Genomic DNA, 24012 nt, shown 5'->3' on the forward strand with positions numbered 1-24012 from the left:
AAACTGCCAGACATTACAACCTAAGACATAGCAGCCTTAGTCTAGTGGTATTCTCTGCTCTGATGAGACACACTGGATGCTGTACAAAACCTGACTACTGTGGTAAAAAAGAAGGTAAAATAAATGTTAAGATAAGTTTGGTATCCAGATGCCATGAATTGTAAGTGTTGCTTACTGCTTGACGATTCACAAGATCTGGCACTGCCCCACTCTTCCTATAACTCACCCATACTGATTGGAAAGAGAAAAAAAACTTGACAGTCAAGTCTAAAAAAAAAAACAAACAAACAAAAAAAAAACATTCCCTTTAAGATTGTATGGCAAAGTTTTGACCTAAAGAAACAAAAAGGGACTTTATCACTACATCACTTTGTCATCTTACAGTTTCCTTCTCTCCTTTCCTTAGGGTGAACAGCTGTTGAAAATAAAAGGAGGCGCAGGCAAAATCTTATTGGCGCTGTAGATTGGACAGGCTTTGAAGTCGCAGGGCCAGGTGCTCCATGCGTAACGGAGGGCACCCACTTCTTGAGAAGGCTCACAATGCGTAGACAACTTGACAGAGGTCTTATTACTCCACACGATGGGAGCCGGAACCCAGTGAGGCTTAGACCCACATGAAACTGGAGTCTTTGTGCAACAGATCTTGATGGAAGGAAAAATAAAATGTTCTTATTTATTTAGCAAGAATTAAGCTTGTTAAAAAATGATCAGAGCAAACATCAAGTATATTAATACTCATTAAAATTGAGTTTGTGTTGGCATTGTTATAGCCAGCAGGTGAATGTGGGACTTGACTCACACCAGAGCCAGGTGATAGGATGATCCACATCGCTAATGTGGAGACTGTGACTAAGTGGGTAAAGGCAAATAATAGAACAGCTAGATCAGCCTGATAAGTTCATTAAATGAAATCACTTTACTGTAACACAGTCTCTAAAACCAGGAAAGGGCAACACTTACAATATTACGGTATCCAAAATCTAGCTTTAACTCACACTGACTGGTCTTACCTCAAAGATGCGATCAGACTTTTTGACAGAGATCTTCTGGTCATAGTTAACGATGACATGCGTTCCTTTATACAGAATTTGTTTGGGGAAAGGTCCTTGGAAGGCCACGCCCTTCTCATTATAAGCCACTGCCCTTGCTCCCAGTGTCAGTCTGTAGGCTACATCCTGCTTGTCTCTGGGATGGATCCTGAAACAAACCACACAAAAAAACACGAATCATTTTAACAAACATAGTGGGTGAGCCAGTTGGCAAGACCAGATAGGGAGGTTGAAAGTCAATACAGTACTCATACTCATCACACGACATACAAAAGCAGGTCACATCATCATATGTATACTTTACATGAAGACAAACACAGGTGAAAGCTGTCTCCCTGTTGGTTTTCCAGTCTTCAGTACATTACAAAAGTCTGTTGATGTGAGAATAATGCCAGGGACTTGCTGGGTCTTGGCAGCATATCAGGGACAAATCCATGAAAAGTTTTATAGATGTTTGCAAGGATCTTAAATCTATCCAAAGACTAACTGGAAGTCGGAGCAGAGACATTTCAATAGGTGTGATTTATGCCATTTACTCTAATAAAACTCATTAAAATAAATATAGCCTAAGAAGTTAAACAATAGCACCACACAGTATGTCCTAAATTTAGAGTTGGTTTTACCTGGAATTCTAAAAAGGTAGAATTCCTAAAGATTTATTTTCCTGGAGAATATTGTTTTCAATAATGTTATTTGTTGTCATGTTTTGTAGGATAATGTGCAACCTGCAAAGTGCACAGTGCCACACATTTCAGCAGCATTTTAAAATATAATTTAGTTAATGGAAAATGTGATTAACGATTTCAAATGTCTCTTATACTCAATATTCTTTCCAACAATACTTAATTTTAAATTAAATGTCATAATTTTCTGAGGATTTCCTTACTTCTGGACTCCTCCAACAGTCTAAATATAATCTGTTTAAATGTCAAAAAAATAGTCGTTAGGACATCTAGTGGTACAAGTTAAGAAATACCTCCATGAGCGAAGTGTAATGCTCCTCTGTGGTGCACAGATTTCATATGCTATAAGAACACATAAACACAATCCTTACGGGCCAAGGGGTGAATCTGGATCTGGTAAATCCAAAGCCACGGCCATGAAGGTATTCGCCATCCGATCATTTGGGACATAGCCAAAGTCTGCCGTTTGGTGCCAGCGGACAATCGGAGTGAATACACTGGTGGGGGTTTTAATGTCTGTGGACAGCTGCAAATACAGATAGAAAGTGGAACAGATTGACAATATTGCAAAAGATGTTGCAAAAGCATTAATGGTTTATTTTACCCACTTAGTTTCAAATAGCAGCACGCATTGTGTCTTTTATACAACCACAAGGGGGCACCAACGTCAGAAATTTACTAATTCTATGAAGTAGTTTTCAAAAACTTGACTCTCATTTTCAAATGTGTTGTTTCTATTATGCAAATTAAACTAAAACACTAATACTAACATACCTGGACAAATCCAAAAGGGAAGTCTTTCGCCGTTTGTCCCCCTGAGCCCTTGTGAAATGACATCCTCCAGTCATCGATCATAGCAGGGAAGGTGCAGGCATACTTGTCTTCATTATGGTACGTATTTGCCTCACCTGAAATCAACACAAATATTACAGATGCATGACATAATCAGGCTCGACCCTACATGAACCCACAGTTTCTGTCCAAGTCTGGCTCAAGCCCAAACTGCAACAGCAGGATTGGGCCTGAGCCAGATTAAAACCCCTAATTTTCCAATGTTAAAAAAAAATCTTAAATCAACTAATGTTTTTTCAGTGTGGTTACAGACATTTGTGTGAGGGGGTGCATTAGTAAATAGCCGCTTGCGCCAAAACACACTCTGGCACAAACTGGATTGATCGTAAATTCTGAGCGCTGTTGGAATATACTGTTCAGTTACTGAGAGCACCAAATTCTCGGGAGCAGCAGAGCGTAGGCTACTCCGAGGAGGTGGAGAAACAGAAAGCCAAGCGCATTTAAACCTGACAAATCGTCAGTTCCTAAAGAAATAGGCATAAACCCGACCTGATCTCTGCCTGGCGGAATGTTGAGAAATTACTGCCCGGCCCAAACCAAGCATTGGGGCCAGTCTAATTTGGGCAGAGAATGAAAGCCCCACTACACATGGCTATACTGACCGTCTGATACCTGTGCAGGTTGTCTTACCTTGGTACCAGATGGCTCCTTTGATGGTCATGTTGAGCAGCGGGTGGATCATTGAATTCCACAAGACAGAATCATTTTTAGGACTGAGAGATTTCAATGTGGGAAAAAGCAACAATGTTGTTAGTGCAAGCTCACTTTTCTTGGTTCTTACAAAAGAACAGTGTGTCACATGGTAAAATTCGATATCCTTCCTAATTCAGTTACCATACACATCAGGTGGTGGGTTAGCTGAATTATGTTTTGTTTTTTTAATAACTTTACCCAGCAAAGTCTTGTCTACACCGCTGCAGTGCTCTTGCAGATGACCAGACTTCGACAGGTGTGCCTTCCCAGCACGACTCCACCAGTCCTATGGGGTACTGAAGCGTCTTGTACAAGTAACGTCCATAGAGCCAGCAGACTGCAGAGAAACCTTTCAGATCTGAAAATACACCTGCCCGTTAATCAGTCCATCACACCTGTCCCCTCTGGGACGTTTTTCGTCCTTGTTGAAAAACACCCATAAAAATACCAAATATTAATATTTTTTTCTACTTTTTTTGCTTAAATCTTTAAACCAACTCCTACTCAGATTATACATATCAAATATTCATTCATTTTGAGGATTTTTAACCCTTTATATGCCATTTTCTTTACATGAAGTCACCGTTACTTAAAACATGAATTATGATTTACCTTCTATATAATAAATGTTGAATGGATTTTTTTTTCTAATTATCACAGTCTGGGATATGTGAATGATTGATAACAACACCAATTTTGATGCATTATTATTTTTTTGTGCAGTTTCAATTTTTCAATAAACACCGACACCTTTCCCCTTCGGGACGTTTTTTGTCCTTGTTGAAAAACAACCATAAAAATATTAAATATTAAGAGAGAGAGAGAGAGAGAGAGAGAGAGAGAGAGAGAGAGAGAGAGAAAAAAAACAGTAATGTAACCTTGCAGCAACCTGCAGCTCATAATTTGCAATTTTTAGCTACAATTACACACACACTATTTTTTTACACAGCCCCCAGACATCCATATCAACACTAAACTAGCATTTATTTTAATTTCTTTTTGCAACAATGGCTCGCAAACCTCAATGATGAAAAAATAGGAGAAAAATACAGGCAGTTTTCCTGCTTATTATTTAGTGTGTGTTTGCTCTGCTGGGGAAGCAGGAGAAAATGTATGATTCAGCTGGATTTTAGTAAAAACTTCCATTTTGATCCCCTAACTCTGGAATGCATGATACCATCAAATTCATGTTTTTGAGTTGCCATGAGGATGTGATGAACAAATACGGAATTTATGGTTTTACATTGAGCTATATTTTCACATAGGGATTTGACATTGGGTATTTTGAGTCCATGTACACGTACACACACACACACACACACACACACACACACACAAACTAATATTGCAATATTTTTATGCAGACCACACTGTCACATCCTTATGAGCACAGCAAGACCATTTTTTGATCTACTTTGCATTTGCCCTCCCTGTTAGGGGCCGATAGTACTTCAAGTGGCCAAACCAGGAATTGCATTGAAAAGACAGCAGGGCCCCAAAAATGGAAATTGGCCCCATCTGGGTTTTTTTTTGCCCCATTATTGGGTCTCTCTAACCAATGTGACTGCCAGAGATAGAAAAAAAATCATGTTTTTTATGTGAATGGAAGGGGAATCAAAAAATGTTGTTTTAATGGGTTTCAATGGGGACGTTTTTCGTCCGGGAGGGCAAGGTGTCGTAAAAGGTTGCCATTTGTGTATATTAGGCCTGATTTAGGAGCGGCTTTAAAATTTCAAAATATCACCAAAAATAAGGTTTCTGACCAAATGTCATGCTATATGCATGAACACAGCCAAAGTTATTAAAAAATAAAAACTGAAAAATGACTGAAAAGGACATTTTCCGTCCGAGGGGAACCAGAGGGTTAATATATCAAATTTGATTGCAATATACAGAACTATGGAGTCCTGTGCTGTCACCATAACAAAAAACTAGCTTGGATTTACGACCTTGTGCAATGGATACATTTTTACATTACACAACAAATAGAAATGTCTCAGTTCAAGTTCAATAAATGTCTCAGTTCAAGTTCAATATCTCTAACCTACATCTTTAGCTGCAAACACGTCTTAACAACCCTATGAGTTAATAAATACATTTTTGACGTACTTCTTGGGGCCACAGACCAGGGAATTTCCACGCCAGTCAAATCAAGCTGCTCAGTTTTACCCGTCCTCAAAGACGCCATAAAAAACCTCACATCAGTATAATTCTCTGAGAGTTTCAGCTCCTCTGCTGCATTGAAAACCTATTGGAGAATGAACAATGAAGAGATCATTTAACAACAAAAAATGAATACATACATACATATTAATTGAAAGTCCTTTATGACACCTATGTGAAATCTTTCTGACAATTACAGCTATCTGAAACCAAATCTGTTGCACCACTTTAATACTTACTCCTATGCTGTGTATGTAATATAAGTGAAAGTGTTTTCTTTCAAGATTCGACCCTACAGACAGACTTCTATTGCACGTTTTTGTTACAGTGAATGAGCTCATCAGAAGACAGATGTTCACCTGACTCGACCTACCATAGACATGTTAAACCACATGTTGCTCTGCCCCCCACACAGCCAAATATCTCCAAACAGCACATCTGTCAGAGTGGCACTGCAGCACTTGGTGACTGCTGTCACACTGTAGGGACCACCAGCTTTAACAGGGTCGAGGGTGACTCGCCAGATTCCTGAAAAACAGCCATAGATACATGGGCTGCAGTCAAAAAAAGTCTCCTTTCCAAACCACTTTTTCTTGACCTTGATTAAAACCATTGTGGAGTGAAGGAAAGATGTGGAGGAGAATTCAAAAGGACTTTGAAAAAGACAACTGCAGTGATAAAAGAATCTATAAAAACATGGAGAACCTGATGAAATATATTACTTCTTCATCAAGGTTGGAATTAAAATGAAAAAAGGAATATAGGCTGCCATGTACAGAAATGAAACAAAATGGTTGTCATGTTGACAGTGGTTCCTCACGCTCACCCTCCTGTCCACTCAGATTTATTGACATGAATCCTTGTTAGCATGACTGTATGAAAATAATTGTTAAATTTATGCAAGATGAATATAACTTTGGCCTACAAATCTACTACTGTACTTATCATTTAGTTTCAAACATGCTGAATTAAAAACATCATCTGGCTGAAAACGTCCCTTATTCTTGAAAGACAGACTTCTGTGTTATGATTAATACCTTTATACTGATCTTGTACATTTGTTTGTTCTCACTCCAGTTACACAAGAACTGAGAGGCTCCAAACAGAGTAAATACTAAATATAAAAATACATGAAAAGCAATATGATAACAGAATAAGCATATAAAATCTACTGTGTTGAACAGAGTACGTTTATAAGAAGCAACACAAATACATAAAACATACATTCAAGGCATATATCTGACTATAAGACTATGCATATAATAACTTAAAGACCACCACACAACTCAGTGAACACCATTCATGTTGACTTGATTGTGCTTTAATGTTAAATTGTGGGACGTTATTACCTCCTTCAGTCTTGTAAAGGCTCTTTCTAATGAGCCCTATGCTGAAGGAGATAAGGAAGGAGGCAGCGAAGCACCTCTGTTTAGCATTCAGAAAATTCTACCATCTTTGCTTTATTAGAACATTTTAACCAAGATACAACCAGCTTTCAATAATCATCTCAGACAAACAAAAACAGTGACATAATTCTTAACTTATTAAGAAACATTTTCCTTTTTGCTCAAATATAACTTCAGGTACAGTATTAAAATAAATAAGTAAAAAAGGCATACATAAATAGAAACATGGATAAATAAAATAATAATTCTTGGTGTATAGCATTTGTGGGTAATTTCTTGAATAGACAAAAAAGTAAAAATATCTCCTGTGGAATATTCACACAGGTCTTCAGGATGCGCCCGCCAGTAAGCGCGCGGACACGCGCATCTTCGGCATGTGGGCACGCGCGTTGTCAGTTTCAAGTGGCACAGTGCAGCAGTGAGAGCTCCGCAGTTCAGTTTAACACGGACAATTAACAACTTTCTTCTTCTCTCTGTTGATGTGTGAGTGTGAATGATTAAGGTGAGAAGTCGCCCATGTTTCACTTCCTCACATTGCCAGTTGCACATGTGCGTGCGCTGCTGATGTTACACGATGTCAATCATGCGGTGCACAGGGAATTTGACGGATTGGCCCGATTCTGAGCACTGCCGATAAGACTCCGATAAGACTTCGATTTATGGGCAGGGCTCGGAATTGGGCCGGTTTTCACATGATTGGCCATGACCTGCGACCGGCCGGTTAGTCTTAAATATGCCGATTTAAAATGCTGCATGATTGACATCGTGTAACATCAGCAGTGAACACACACACGCACATGTGCAACTCACAGCTTGGGCGATGTGAGGATGTGAAACATGGGCGGCTTCTCACCTTAATCATTCACGCACACATCAAAAGAGAGAAGAAGAAAGTTGTTAATTGTCCGTGTTAAACTGAATTGCGGAGCTCTCACTGCTGCACTCTGCCGCTTGAAACTGACGTGGTGCGTGTCCGCATGCCGAAGATACGCGTGTCCACGCACTTACTGGCGGGCGTGTCCTGAAGACCTGTGTGAATATTCCACAGGAGATATTTTTACTTTTTTGTCTGTTCAAGAAATTACCCACAAATGCTATACACCAAGAATTGTTATTTTATTTATCCATGTTTTTATTTATGTATGCTGTAGTGTAAGATTTAACCACTAATCAGGTAAATGTTTCATTTTGCATAAGTTGATTAAGGTTGGAGTTCATGTAACCATGTTTTATGTATCCATGTATGGCAAAGCACTTTTACACAAGTTTGCGTATTCATATATTGAAAACACACACATACCATTCCATATATTGCCTGGAAGTGTGATAGTAGACAGTAGTAGTAGGCCGGGAGAAAAAGATTACACCATTAGGACATGCCTGGGCATGTCTGGGCATGTCCAGATGTGTCTGAACAAAGGCAAAAAGGCCTGCCACTAGAGGGGGAAGGACTAAAAAGTGCTGAGTCAGCAGAAATGTGACACCGATATGGTGGGAAGGACTAAAACTCAGCAGAAATGTGACACCTTTATGATCAGCGCCCAGTGGAAAAGTTTAAGGAAAAGAGATGACTCAGCAGAAATTATACGATAAAAGAGCGAGCGCAAACAAAGAAACTTCAGTCTCGCTCCGGAGCTTGACTCATTGAGTTGTGATGTGTTTGTTGCCTGCGAGCACATTAAACTCAGTTGCATCTGATTCTATGTGTCTCCAGTGATTTTTTGACCTCTGAGTATTTGAGTTTTTGATATCTAATGGAAGACAAAGAAAGTCCGTTTGAGAGGAGAAGAGCGAGGTCGCGAGCTTTCTGGCACGGCTCGGGACCTTGACTTTTTTGCTTCTACAATGCCTTTTTTACTTATTTATTTCAACACTGTACCTGAAGTTATATTTGAGCAAAAAGGAAAATGTTTCTTAATAGGTTAAGAATTATGTCACTGTTTTTGTTTGTTTGAGATGATTATTGAAAAGCTGGTTGTATCTTGGTTAAAATGTTCTAATAAAGCAAAGATAGAAAATATTGCAATATCTTGTGTGCTGTAAAGTGGTTTGAAAAAAATGAAATTGGAATTGGCCATCCAAACACTCTGCAAATAAGAAATCGGTATCAACCCAAAAAAATGTAATCGGTGCAAGTCTAACAAGTGCAAGTCAAATGAATGCAAGTCAAATGAATAAGTGAAAGCTGTACACTTTGACCCTTTTTTCGAGGGTCCAAGGACAGAGACATGTGCAACTGTGACACATCTTAATAAATAAAATTGACCTGACTTGACTTCCAGCTCATATTCTCTAACATTAGGGGCTGTACGTTGAGACAGATTCAAAAAACATTTTTGTACTTTAGACACCTGACCTGAGACATGTACTTGGGATGCTGGATGTAAGTCAATATATAAAGAGCAATCCTGGTTACATGTTGTGGCTGTACTCACCATTTGTCACATTGACCGGTGAGGTTTTCTGTTTTGTTGGTCCTGACAGGATGAGGGTCACCTGTGCTCCATCAGAGCCATAGCCCCACAGCACAGCTCTCTCTGGAGACTTCTGCAGCACCATGTGGTCCCCATAGTAGGAGGCAAAGCTCAGGTCCCCCTCTACACATATACACACAAACAATTCAGTGCTCAAAAACAATGCAAAGAGAACAATATTTAGAGAATGAAGACAGATTAAAACCACATTCAAGGAGATTAGTCAGAAATAGAAACACAAATAGAGCTGGCTTATGGTTTTGGCAACCTAAAATACTGAGCTAGCTTATATTTTAGCGAGCAGTGACGTTACCATTAAACCTCAGTGCACAGCAGTTAAACGCCGACAAACAGTTTGGCACCCGGTACTCACCACATCTGTGAATGGCAGCTACAAATATCAAAACAACACACAGAGTTATCGCCATGACAGCAAGATGAAGACAACACACGTAAACCTAAAGCTGGAAACAACTCTGTCAGAAACCATTAAGTCAGTTGGTTGATATGTTAAGCGGCATATCGTGTTACAGACAGAAAACTCTGTCACTAACTGACACTTCAATGTTTGTGAGCCAGTCTTTTATTTGTTGCATTACATCACAATCTGACTGCGCATCTTCAAAATAAAAGCACGACGGTTCAAAATTGCAAACATAGTAGAAATCATCTTAACACAGACAATTAACAACTTTCTTCTTCTCTCTTTTGATGTATGTGCGTGTGCGAGAAGCCGCCCATGTTTCACTTTCTCACATCACCCAAGCTGTGAGTTGCACATGTGCGTGTATGTGCGCTGCTGATGTTACACGATGTCAATCATGCGGCGCGCCAGGAATTTGACCGGTGTTTTAAATCGGCATATTTTAGACTGACCGGCCGGTCGCAGGTCACGGCCGATCATGTGAAAACCGGCCCAATTCCGAGCGCTGCCGATAAATCGGTGCAAGTCTATTTTAACGCGAAATATGTTCAGCTGCCTCTGTGTTAGAAGCTGTTTCACAAATGCTGTAAGAAGGCTGTGGTAGCTTTGACGGCTGTGTCAATTAGCAATATGACAGGGGATAGGCAGGACTTTAGGAGACAAATTAAAAGTAAATCCATGGAAAAGAAAAGAACAAAGCATTCACTGCAGAGTATTTGTCTCATATATATCTATTGTGTGAGATGTGAGTAGCAGCACACAGAGGCTGTGCGTACTACCCTGAGTCTTGGGCTTACATCAAGATAAATGTCCTATTTCAAATTTCAAATGTTATCACTGGCCTTTGAAGGGGTTTGTAATTAACACGGTAGGTGAACATGGAAAGCTGCAGGGTAAGGGCATATAATTTCATGTCTCACTCACGTAGGCCTATGTAGTTCCTCTGCATCTTACTATAAATATACCCCATGAGCGCATTTCTTTCCTGTTCTCTCACTGCTTCACGCCCCGACCAGCAGCTTTCCTGTTCTCTGGCCTATATCCATCACTTATGTCTAAGTGTTGAGGTTTTGTGTTAAATAGCATGCCAACAGAACACGGCCTGTTCATTTGTCTTTACTACAGGCAAATGCATAAAACGCTTGGGTAAATAAACACCTGGCTGGTAAACTGCTGGATAATGAATGTTCCACCTGCTTTTCATTTTTCATGGGTTAGGGTTAGTGTTTTTTTAGTCTATAGATGTTAATTACTTTGGCCTTCATAGAGATTCACCTCACAGTAGTATGCTGTGTTGGGAATGTAAAGGGGAAGACGTGAAAAACTATGCAATTATGTTAGTTTTTAAAGTTTCACAAGTAGTTGCTGCACTGAGGGTGTAGGCTAGAGGATGTGGGTGTCATCTATAGATGTGATCTGTCATTTCCAGCTGTGTTTGACTTTTCTGTTTTGTTTATCTTGTTGTTGGTGTTACCCAAGTTTGAGTCATTATGCAACTGGCAGCATGATGCTGGCTGAGAAGTGATCTGGTGTCTACATTTGGAAAGTTTGTCCAATGTGAGTTTCATTTATTCAAAAACATTTCAGAAAGTGTGTAAACATCTCAAGTTGTCTATGTTTGAGAAGATGACTCACTCAAAAAAAAAAAAGATAGACACAAAAGACAAACAAGAAAACAGCACACTGGTTTACTACAATAGATGATGTCAACTCTTGAATAGCCGTTGCCATAGCAACCAGCAAGAGAGAACTAAAACATTCATGTCCTGTGTACTTTTTAGGCCCATAGATGGCAGCAGGCACGCTGATAATAAAGGGATTTAATTAAAAGGTGTGTTGAATTATCTGACTATACCATATGTTGTTCTGTTGGTGGTGTATGAATTATTATATGATTTATAAGGTCCAGTGTGTCGTATTTAGCGGGACATATTGGCAGAAATGGAATCTAATGTATGCTTTCTTTAATTTGTAATAACCTGAAAATAAGAATACTAGTGTTTTTGTTATCTTAGAATGACCAATTTATATCTACACAGGGAGCGGGCCCTCAACAGTGGAGTCCACCATGTTGCACCGCCATGTTTCAACAGTAGCTCAAAATGGAAAAACCAAACATTTTCACGTTTTTGACCACCATAGTTATCAGACCCTCGACTTCTAACAGCAGTGGAAAATCACTGACTTTTTTTGCTGTTATAAATCATCAGGTCTGTTTGTTTAGGTCAGAAAGACACCTCTGCAGATAATTTGGCTCAAAACACCTGAACATCTTGATATTAAGTTGTCTGAGAAAAAGGCGTGCACACATTAGCACGTGCTAGGGCAGCGGCCCATCTGCAATGAGCCAAACAAGTGTCAGAGAAACAGCGATTTGTAATGTGAAACTGCCTCATTCAGTGTTTTTACTAGACTTGCACCAATTTATCGGCAATGCTCGGAATCGGCCGGTTTTCACGTGATCGGCCATGACTTCCCACCGGCTGGTCACTCTAAAATATGCCGATTTAAAACGCCGGTGAAATTCCCGGCGCCATGTAATTGACATCGTGTAACATCAGCAGCGCACACACCCGCACATGTGCAACTCACAGCTTGGGCGATGTGAGGAAGTGAAACATGGGCGGCTTCTCACCTTAATCATTCACGCACACACATCAAAAGAGAGAAGAAGAAAGTTGTTAATTGTCCGTGTTAAACTGAACTGCGGAGCTCTCACTGCTGCACTGTGCCGCTTCAAACTGACGAGGTGCGTGTCCGCGTGCCGAAGATGCGCGTGTCCGCGCACTTACTGGCGGGCGCGTCCTGAAGACCTGTGTGAATATTCCACAGGAGATATTTTTACTTTTTTGTCTGTTCAAGAAATTACCCACAAATGCTATACACCAAGAAATATTATTTTATTTATTCATGTTTTTATTTATGTATGCCTTTTTTACTTATTTATTTCTGTCTGTAACACGATATGCCGCTTAACATATCAACCAACTGACTTAATGGTTTCTGACAGAGTTGTTTCCAGCTTTAGGTTTACGTGTGTTGTCTTCATCTTGCTGTCATGGCGATAACTCTGTGTGTTGTTTTGATATTTGTAGCTGCCATTCACAGATGTGGTGAGTACCGGGTGCCAAACTGTTTGTCGGCGTTTAACTGCTGTGCACTGAGGTTTAATGGTAACGTCACTGCTCGCTAAAATATAAGCTAGCTCAGTATTTTAGGTTGCCAAAACCATAAGCCAGCTCTATTTGTGTTTCTATTTCTGACTAATCTCATTTTATGTGGTTTTAATCTGTCTTCATTCTCTAAATATTGTTCTCTTTGCATTGTTTTTGAGCACTGAATTGTTTGTGTGTATATGTGCAGAGGGGGACCTGAGCTTTGCCTCCTACTATGGGGACCACATGGTGCTGCAGAAGTCTCCAGAGAGAGCTGTGCTGTGGGGCTATGGCTCTGATGGAGCACAGGTGACCCTCATCCTGTCAGGACCAACAAAACAGAAAACCTCACCGGTCAATGTGACAAATGGTGAGTACAGCCACAACATGTAACCAGGATTGCTCTTTATATATTGACTTACATCCAGCATCCCAAGTACATGTCTCAGGTCAGGTGTCTAAAGTACAGAAATGTATTATGAATCTGTCTCAACGTACAGCCCCTAATGTTAGAGAATATGAGCTGGAAGTCAAGTCAGGTCAATTTTATTTATTAAGATGTGTCACAGTTGCGCACGTCTCTGTCCTTGGACCCTCGAAAAAAGGGTCAAAGTGTACAGCTTTCACTTATTCATTTGGTCACTGTTAGACTTGCACCGATTACAATTTTTTGGGTTGATACCAATTTCTTATTTGCAGAGTGTTTGGATGGCCGATTCCAATTTCATTTTTTTCAAACCACTTTACAGCACACAAGATATTGCAATATTTTCTATCTTTGCTTTATTAGAACATTTTAACCAAGATACAACCAGCTTTCAATAATCATCTCAGACAAACAAAAACAGTGACATAATTCTTAACCTATTAAGAAACATTTTCCTTTTTGCTCAAATATAACTTCAGGTACAGTGTTGAAATAAATAAGTAAAAAAGGCATACATAAATAGAAACATGGATAAATAAAATAATATTTCTTGGTGTATAGCATTTGTGGGTAATTTCTTGAATAGACAAAAAAGTAAAAATATCTCCTGTGGAATATTCACACAGGTCTTCAGGACGCGCCCGCCAGTAAGTGCGTGGACACGCGTATCTTCGGCATGCGGACACGCACCACGTCAGTTTGAAGCGGCACAGTGCAGCAGTGAGAGCTCCGCAGTTCAGTTTAACACGGACAGTTAACAACTTTCTTCTTCTCTCTGTTGATGTGTGAGTGTGAATGATTAAGGTGAGAAGTCGCCCATGTTTCACTTCCTCAGAAAAAATATGTCACTGTTTTTATTTGTTTGTTTGAGATGATTATTGAAAGCTGGTTGTATCTTGGTTAAAATGTTCTTATAAAGCAAAGATAGAAAATATTGCAATATTTTGTGTGCTGTAAAGTGGTTTGAAAAAAATGAAATTGGAATCGGCCATCCAAACACTACAAATCGGTATCGGCCCAAAAATTGTAATCGGTGCAAGTCTAGTATGTTTTCTTTAATTTGTAATAACCTGAAAATAAGAATACTAGTGTTTTTGTTATCTTAGAATGACCAATTTATATCTACACAGGGAGCGGGCCCTCAACAGTGGAGTCCGCCATGTTGCACCGCCATGTTTCAACAGTAGCTCAAAATGGAAAAACCAAACATTTTCACGTTTTTGACCACCATAGTTATCAGACCCTCGACTTCTAACAGCAGTGGAAAATCACTGACTTTTTTTTTACTGTTATAAATCATCAGGGCCCATATTCACAAAGAATCCTAAGACTAAAAGTAGCTCTTAGTGACGTCATTCTAAGAAAAATCTTAGAATTCCTCGAATTCTAAGATTTTTCTTAGAATTTTCCCTTGGTAAGATAAAAGTTATTCACAAAGCATCTTTGGCCTTAAGAGAGCTCCTAAGGTGACAAACTGTAAAGAGGAGGGAGGAGGACTTTTAAGAAGCCGAAGAGTGTCTTAAACAGAGAAGATGGCGGAAAGACAGAGGAAGGAGAGATATTATCCGTATATTGAACGACAGTGATTTAACAAGACGCTACCGGCTTGATCGTGCAGGGATAATATTTGTGGTTGACCTCATTGGGGATGAGCTTACTTTTCCCACCCAGCATATTAACGCAATACCACCTGCTTTGGATTGCAGCATGTTCCAGCGCTTCTCACACTCATCGCTTGTGCGTAAAAGGAGAGGGAACGACGCATTGATTTGTCGGGCAATGCGCTCCCAAGTCTGCCTCTTCCCTTGTGCCGTGATCCCGGGACCGAATTTACCTCTTAAAACTCCCTTGTTCTCCTCCACGAGCTGCGCCAACAGCAGGCACTGCTCTTCTGTCCAGTTCGGCTTTCTCGTTCTTTTTTTTCTCCATTTCATTCATTCATTCGCATTCATTCATGTTTTGGTCATTCTGCCAAATCAAACCGCTTTTTACAAGGAGGCCAGCAATCACAGTAATTGCTGACAGCTGAGTCTGCGTCCACCATTACTATCAAATAGATTGAGTAGTAAAATTACCAGCATGGCGAGTAAAGATAACAATAAGCAAATCAATATAATAATCGGCACGTGAATGAGGTACGTTCAAACATTTTGAAGCTATGTAACAATTAATTTAATTTTGCTGAGTTTCATCATCATCACATAAAAAATATTTTCACGATTACACATTTCTTAATACAGTCTAAACTCTATGATCGGTTGATTTCACTGTCCATTCATTACTAGGAGCGCATTTGATTTTCTTTTTTTTTCTTTTTTGTAACAACCAATCACAGCTTTTAGAAGACTGCGTCACTCCGAGCAACAGGGTCAACCACACCTCCTCACTAAGATAAAAGTTTCTGTCTTCTCCTTGCTCAGAGTTGCTCTCAGAAACTTCCTGAATCACTCTTAAGCTAAGATTCCTTGCTAGGAATTTTTAGGCTAAGTTAGGAGCTCTCTGAGAGGACTCTTTGTCTTTGTGAATACGGGCCCAGGTCTGTTTGTTTAGGCCAGAAAGACACCTCTGCAGATAATTTGGCTCAAAACACCTGAACATCTTGATATTAAGTTGTCTGAGAAAAAGGTGTGCACACATTAGCACGTGCTAGGGCAGCGGCCCATCTGCAATGAGCCAAACAAGTGTCAGAGAAACACTGATTTGTAACGTGAAACTGCCTCATTCAGTGTTTTTACTGGTTTTAATCACCAGGTCCGTTTGTTTTGGAGAGGAAGAGACTTGTGGATAATTTCGCTCCTGGTAAAGCTTCCTGACCATCTGGATAAAAAAAAGGTTAGCTCACATCAAGTTATCAGAGATAAAAGGTGAGCACACAATAGCAGGTGCTGGGCTAGTGGACTGTCTGCAACAAACTGAACAGCGGAGATGTCTACAGATATTTTGTCTCCTGGTAAAAATCTCCTTAACAATGAACACTCAAGAAATCCTAACCTAACAGTTCATGCTTGGCACATGGATGAAGTCTTAGCTGGTTGCAATGTGCAATCCTCATTGCTAGTCCACTGAATCCAATATACTCTTCCAGAGATCACTGTCTAGCCTCCTGGAGGTGTCGTGGGACCAACTAGACGAAACACTGGTGAAAAGAGGTTCCCACCTGATGACTTCAAAGACATGTTAGTTATCACTGCTCACTGGTCTGCATAGTTAAGCCTTGCTATAATAGCTTATCATAGGGCTTAGGAAGTTATTCACTGAGTGCTGATCCTTTCTCTAGAGCACAAACTTCTTGTGTTTATTTGAATTCAGAACTAGCCCAGCTAGTGACTGCTGTGAATAGGGCAGCTGACAACAAGGGAAAGACCATGTGACTGCTTGGAAAGACAGCTGACAGGAGGGAAAAGACGCCAAAGGTGCTGGCACGGGCTAGCAACCCATGGTAGCAGTGGTGAGGCCTAGCAGCTTTACTACAACCAAATTTAGCTACAGCCAACACAGGGAAAATACCCCCCAAGAGTCAGTGAGAGCTGGGGTGGAAAATGACTCACAGGTGGATTACACGGTAACAGACATTGGAACAGACATGACTATGCATTGGATCTATGACTCAGTGAAGGATAGGGGCACGGACCTATCCACCAGGGCTAGAATTAGCAGCACTCAGGGCAAGGCCAGCGCATCTGTAGCACAGTCGAGAACAAGATGCTTCAGGTTTGTCCTTGTGGCTGGCAGAAAGTAACATCAATAAAAGGCCTCAGAACTCATCAAGGAAAGAAGAAGTGTGTGGCAAAGAAAGGGCAGAGTAGCCGCATTGATCAGTACTTCCTAAGAAGTCAGTCGGATGAAGTCCAGTGGCAGGTAGAAAACCACAGTGCGCAGGATATCAGTAACACTGCCACTGAGGAGGAGGAGGAGGAGGGGGTAGTAAGAGAGGATGCAGGTGACACTGAGGTCAGTTTGCCAGTCAGAGAGAGACCCATGGAGCAAAAGGTTAGAGTTAGATGGCCTAGGGCAAATGACAGTAAAGAATGGGAGGTAGTTAATAGAGATTTGTCAGTAATCTTAAGTAGGCTGAGAGGAAATGCAATCGAAAGGTTAGAAAAGATGGGAGATATAATTTACTCATATGGTACAGAGAGGTTTGGGGTGGATGAAAGAAAGAGGGGTGAGAGGGTACAGTAAGGTAAGTCTAGACGGCAAAGAGAAATAGAAAAGTTAGTTGAGGAAAGGAGGCAGTTAAGAAAACAGTGGAAAAGGGCTACAGAAGAAGAAAGGGAAGGAATTAGTGTGTTGTAAGAGGAGTTGAGAAGCAGGCTAGCAGTTCTTAGAAGGGCAGAGCATCTCAGGAAAAAGAGGAGGAAGAAGGAGCATGTAAGGACAGGTTATTTCAGGGACCCTTTTAAGTTTGTTAAAGGATTGTCCAGCCAGGAAAATGGAGGGCAGCTCAAAGCAGAAAGGCTAGAGGTTGAAGAATATTTGAGAAATACATATTCAGATTTAGAGAAGAACTGGATAGTAGATTTTCCACCGGATATTACTCCATTAGGAGGGATAGAGCATGAGATGGATGCCAGGCCACCCAGGTGGAAGGAAGTTCAGGAGGTGGTCAGGTGTGCAAAGGCTTCTTCGGCCCCAGGGCCTAATGGAGTCCTCTACCGGGTTTATAAAAGTGCACCTGATATCCTTAAATTTGTGTGGAAACAGCTAAGAATAGTTTGGGAGAAACAAATTATCCCGAGAGCATGGCATAGGGCAGGGGGTGTCCTCATTCCTAAGGAGAAGGAGTCTGTGGACCTTAGCCAATTCCGGATGATTTCTCTCTTGAATGTAGAGGGGAAGAGTTTCTTGAGTGTAGTAGCGCATTAGCTAGCTACTTAGAAAGGAATAGCTTAATAGATACTATGGCGCAGAAGGCAGGAATACCAGGTTTTACAGGGTGTTGAGAGCATATTAGCATGATCTAGCACCAGATTCAGGCAGCGAAGATTAAAAAAAGGGACCTGCATGTAATATTTTTAGATCTTGCAAATGTGTTTGGTTCAGTACCACATAGCCTCATTTGGAGTGTGTTTGACTACTTCAAAGTGCCACAGGTTGTTGTTAACTTAGTGAAAGCATACTTTCAGGAAATTAGGCTGTGTCTAAGTATGGCAGGTTTCACAACAGGTTGGCAGAGGCTAGAAATAGGCATCATGGCAGGGTTGGTAGGTTGGCAGGTTGCATCTTCCACCAGTTAGAGCTTACATGGATGACATGTGTTACGTCCCCCAGCCGCCTGTGTATGTATTATGTGTATGTGTTTATGTCTATGTAGTCTATGGATTTGATCACCATGTTTAGTGGAGAGTTAGACCTCTCTTTCTGTCCAGAGATCGTGTGTGTTGTGTTTACAGGTGTGCAGGTGATTCGCTGGACGATCGTGACGTTGCTCCGGCGGGATTGACTGAGCAAGGGGCTCGGCCTATATAATGCCGGCCACATGGAAGCCGGGAGACCCACGCTCATACATGGCAGCAGCACATTGTATCGTTCTCTGGTTTTGTAATTGATAAGTGCTTTGTTGTGTGATCCACGTGTGATTATTTAGCTTGCTTGCTAAATAATTAATTCTTTTGTTAAGACCAGCGCCGTAGGGCCAACTGAGTCGTTTGTATATATTGTAAATAGTCGTTGTCACATATTATTGTTTGCACGGAGCGTAGGGGTGAGCTGCTATTTTTGTTATACCTGTTTTCTCCTGTTTTTTCGTTAGCCTAGGGAGTTAGGCCTAGTATTGTATTTTTGTTTCTTTTGTTTTTGTTAGGGATTAGTTATTTCGCCGGTCGGTAGACAGGTTGCTTTTTGTTTGTTGTTTTGGCCTGGGCTCACCCTGATGTCTTTTGCTTCATTTTGTGTGCGATATTGTACAGTGTGTTTTTGGAGTGTGTAGCAATAAATTGCTCACTTGTACATTTACTCTCGTGTTTCTGTGTGTCCTTATGTTACGCACCCACACCCCTAGACCGGGGCGTAACACATGACGCTGGTGACCACAACAATGCCATGTACAAAGAGGCTACTAGAGAAGGTAAATAAGAACCTCAAGTGGGCTAGCATGAAGATCAAGCCTAATAAATCTAGAAGCATCTCGATACATAGAGGGAAGTGAAGTGATAGGAAGGTTGTCATAGATGATGAGGAAATCCCAACAATTACGGAAAAGTCAGTAAAGAGCTTAGGTAGGTGGTACAATGTGGAGTTGAATGATGAGGAACAGGTGGTGAAATTTTGAAAGGATGTGGCTGAAGGATTGGATAGAACAGATGAATCAGAACTTCCAGGAAAGTTGAGTTGTGGTGTTTGCAGTTTGGGCTATATCCAAGGTTAATGTGGCCATTGTCAGTTTATGAAATTCCAACATCCGTTGTGGAGAGAACTGAAAGGTCGGTTAGCTCCTATATTAGGAAGTGGTTGGGCGCTCCCAGGTGCCTAAGTAGTGTTGCATTGTATGGAAAAGGGATACTTCAGCTGCTAGCATCTAGTTTAACAGAGGAATTTAAATGTACCAAGGTCAGGACAAAGCTGTTGTTATCTGGGAGTAAGGACGTGGTAGTTAGGAGTGTGGTTCCAAATTAGACTTGCACTGATTACAATTTTTGGGCTGATACCGATTTTCGATTTGCAGAGTGTTTGGATGGCCGATTCAGATTTTGTCTGATTCCGATTTCATTTTTTTTCAAACCACTTTACAGCACACAAGATATTGCAATATTTTCTATCTTTGCTTTATTAGAACATTTTAACCAAGATACAACCAGCTTTTCAATAATCATCTCAAACAAACAAAAACAGTGACATAATTCTTAACCTATTAAGAAACATTTTCCTTTTTGCTCAAATATAACTTCAGGTACAGTATTGAAATAAATAAGTAAAAAAGGCATACATAAATAGAAACATGGATGAATAAAATAATAATTCTTGGTGTATAGCATTTGTGGGTAATTTCTTGAATAGACAAAAAAGTAAAAATATCTCCTGTGGAATATTCACACAGGTCTTCAGGATGCGACCACCAGGAAGCGCGCGGACACGCGCATCTTCGGCACGCGGACACGCGCCTCGTCAGTTTGAAGCGGCACAGTGCAGCAGTGAGAGCTAGTTGCACATGTGTGTGTGTGTGTGCGCTGCTGATGTTACACGATGTCAAAGTGTGAATGGTTGTCTGTCTCTATGTCAGTCCTGTCATAGTCTGGTGACTTGTCCAGGGTGTACCTCGCCTCTGCCTAATATCAGCTGGGATAGGCTCCAGCCCCCCTGCGACCCCTACGGTTATGGAAAATGAATGAATAAGTGATGATTTTCAAAATGCCAACAAATTAAATAATGGTACAATAATGGATAATTTTAACTTTTTCTATTTGCAGCGAACCACCAAGTGAAATTGCAGAGAAGCCAAACCTCACATGGCCTTTTATTGGTCATATTTTAGTTTGTTGTTATTGATAACAATTTACCAAAAGTTAAGTGTTTTTGTTTCTCCTTTTCCCTCATGTAGATTGTCTTGGAAGAAGCTGGACGTCCCATGCACATAAAGGAGATTAAACAGAGAATCATCGACAGGGGGCTTGTTCAATCCAAGTACAGCAGTCCTCTCAATTAACTGCACACCTTGTTGCCCTTGTTTTCACATGTTAAGCCAAATTATGAATGATAAGTTTCTTGAGTAGAATGTAAACTTGTTGCTGAGTCTACATTTAGACTCTGCTTATGTGTTTGTTCTCTCCTTGCAGTGCAAAGTCAAGCCTGGAGGCTGTCATGTACCGTGAGGTAAGGAGGATGTTTAAGATGCAGTCTGACAGCAACCTCTGCTGTTGAGTGTAATAACTTGCACCTTCATTTAACATTTGTGTCAATTCTGTTAACACACTACATGCATCATCTGTATTTCTGTTGCTGTTTTTTTCTTTCTCCATGTTTTTCCATCCTGCTTCTTTGGCCTTATTTCACAACTTTAAAAAGAGACAGACATTTCTTCACTGTTAGCAGAACAAAGGATGCTCTGTGCTCAAACGCAGAGGCCTTGAACCTGCTGTATCTAATAATGGTGGAATGAGTCTAAATTGACCCCCAGCTTTTGGCAATCAGATTTGGCTTTTCCAGCCCCGTGCATCGGCCTCAGTCTCACATTATGTTTCAGACACAAAACGGCAGCAGGAGATTCAAGAGGATTGAGAACAGAAACGGAGTCTTTGCACTGCTGGTGAGTTATATGGGACACTAATGCCAATTTCACACAAAATTTGAACATGTAATGTACTGTAAGTGAATTTGACCTTTAATGTCATTGGCTATTGGTCATTGATAAATTCTGAGGCTTTGCTGCTCACAAAAGATCTTCGTCCTGAACTGCAGTTTGATACACGTCACTGCCTGATATAATTCTATCACATGACACCATGTATTTATGTTGAAAATTATATGGGTACACACAGTGTTTTCCAGTGGATATTTAATGCTATCTGGTAATCTGAATATCTGCTATGTATTTTCTTACTTAAACTAATGAGACGACATGATGGTAATGCTCATTCATCTGCACGCTGCAGACAATTTTAAAGCAGAGATAGCGAGAAGTCCCACCTAATATCTAATTATAGATGCAGTACTCCACAGTACTCATAAGCCCTTAATAATCCTTAAACTGCTAAGGCCCAAAACAATAGAAGAGGGAAAATTTGCCTGGAGAAGTTCTGAAATAAATTACAGTAGAAATCTCCATTTTTATTTTAATTTGAAGATCTTGTACACGGTTAATTTTCAGTAACTTCTGTTGTGTGTCATACAGCGGTTTAAGTGTGAGCTCCATCAGTGTTATTTTATCCTTTGCATTTATGTCTGTATTTTCATCCATCCTGAAGGCCACACAAGTGTTATTCTCAGGTACTCCTGGTGCACATGAACACATCTCCATCTCCCTCTCCCCCCTCTGTTTCCTCACAGACTGATGAGGAGAGGTAGCAGGCCCTGCGGGCCTTCACTGCACAGTCTTTCCTTGGCTCTCCGCAGCAGAATACCATCTCCAGTTCGGGCTCAGGATATAGACTGAAACATATTTTCTGACCTGTTTTCCCAGATGTAAAACATTAAGATGATAATATGTCTGGATGAGGTGTAAACCACAATATTAAATCATTCAGACCTTTACTTAATAGGAAAACACAACAGGAGTAACATTTCCAAGTCACGGAAACATGCTGAATTTGTATTTATCTAATATTTTATGTCAATACACTCTCCATACATGTGTTCAGCCAGTTTACAGCCACTGTGACTATAGATTTATTAATTAATAGATGTCTTTTTTCACTTTGTTTATTAAGCTACCGCTGGATACGTTTTGAGGTGTGTCGCCCCGGTGACGGCCAGCTTCCTCGCAGCCCGTCAGAGGACGATGCTTCAGTCAACTTTGAGGCCTACCAGAGACACCAGGGCTTTGATGAGAACATCAAGACGGAGCACATAACAGGTTAATTATCAGTTTTCTAAACTGGTGATGTTCTTAGCTTGGCTGTAGTGTAGATGACCTCATGTTTTGTTGTGCATGTTACATTTAGAGGATGTTGACTATTGCATGCAGGCTACCCTGGTTCCAATGCGTCCATCAAACATGCTAAATATGAACCAGGGTAGCCTTTAGGTATAACAGCTGGGCTTGTGACTCAGGGGTCACAGGTAAGAGTCCCCTGGTGGAGTTACAAATAAAAACTGTCCTCTTTCTCGACAACTGCTGTCAGAATGTCTGAGCAAAGCAGTGAACAACTCAGTTACACTTTGCTCTGCTAGAGTTTTTGTGAGTAACTGTCCTCACCCCACCAACTGCTCCTTCCAGACTCTGCTGTAAAAATCATACATGTAAGTGGCACGGGCAGCAGAAACATAAAAGTGTACTCCTATACAGGAGTTGCAGTATTTAAGTTTTAGGATTTCAAAGTAAATGTATGTCCAAATGGCAAGTATTTTAAAGAAATTGTGGTTTTGTTATCATTTGCTGCTGACATGATGATCACACAGTATTGACAGTAACTCTTTCTCTACTATTTATCCATCTGTCTTTACCCAGGACAGGCACCACAGTCTCCTAGCTCCTCTCATCAGCACCACCTGACCTCCTCCAACATGAAGCCCTCTACCTCGTATTTCAGCTCCTGATTCTGAAAGCCTGACATCACACAATCCTCGTGACCTTTGATTCTTACTTGCAAACATCACTTATCAACAATGTTTTCTTTTATACTCCTTCCTGAGTTAGTGATTCAGTAAACAGAGGCATACAGTAACTCAAACGATGCTATTTATTGTATGTCATAATCTTGTAAGTCTCAATCAGTGTTGGGGATGTGTGCCAGCATGCTAATATACTGGATGTTGCTGGTGAGTTAGCTTTGCACTTAGGTGCCAATAGTAACCATAAACCCAACACCTCTGTACTGACATATGAATTTTTGTGTGGATAAAAATGTGCTGAATTTTAGAAACTGAGCCACAGTTGAAGTAAAGTAGTTTACTAAAAAGGTTTATTCTTTCCCATACACCATCACTTTGGTACATGGCACACTGTTGCATTGGTATGAACTGTTAGAGCTGCAACTTAAAGTATGATACCAACACATTACAGATTGTTTCCCCCAATTCAAACAACAGACC

General features: G+C 40.5%; 2 protein-coding genes across 7 annotated transcripts in view; one reads left to right on the forward strand and one right to left on the reverse strand.

The window, feature by feature from the left end:
- tbrg1 (transforming growth factor beta regulator 1) overlaps nt 1-24012 on the forward strand; it is a 64568-nt gene that overhangs the window by 7856 nt on the left and 32700 nt on the right. The window contains exons 14-15 of one of the 5 annotated variants that reach the window (XM_049575532.1): nt 22689-22834; nt 23429-23967. The exons of 2 other annotated variants lie outside the window; for them this stretch is intronic. In XM_049575532.1, the coding sequence (XP_049431489.1) occupies nt 22689-22834; nt 23429-23517 (235 nt within the window). In that variant the 3' untranslated portion in view covers nt 23518-23967. Of the gene's footprint in view, nt 1-22688; nt 22835-23428; nt 23968-24012 lie in introns of those variants that run through there. 2 more of the 5 variants (XM_049575533.1, XM_049575530.1) reach the window with 2 other exon arrangements.
- LOC125888278 (sialate O-acetylesterase-like) lies at nt 73-9851 on the reverse strand. Of its 2 annotated transcripts, none has more exons than XM_049575543.1 (10): nt 9694-9851; nt 9282-9443; nt 5814-5968; nt 5387-5525; nt 3476-3635; nt 3215-3297; nt 2507-2640; nt 2104-2258; nt 1011-1197; nt 73-642 (listed from the first exon to the last, which is right to left on the reverse strand). In XM_049575543.1, the coding sequence occupies exons 1-10, from the start codon at nt 9746-9748 to the stop codon at nt 403-405; spliced, it is 1470 nt and encodes a 489-aa protein (XP_049431500.1). In that variant the 5' UTR covers nt 9749-9851; the 3' UTR covers nt 73-402. The 2 variants fall into 2 exon arrangements, with proteins under 2 accessions (XP_049431500.1, XP_049431499.1); XM_049575542.1 differs by having other exon boundaries at nt 9634-9763.

Source organism: Epinephelus fuscoguttatus, linkage group LG5 (genome assembly GCF_011397635.1).
Source record: "Epinephelus fuscoguttatus linkage group LG5, E.fuscoguttatus.final_Chr_v1".
NCBI lineage: Eukaryota > Metazoa > Chordata > Actinopteri > Perciformes > Serranidae > Epinephelus > Epinephelus fuscoguttatus.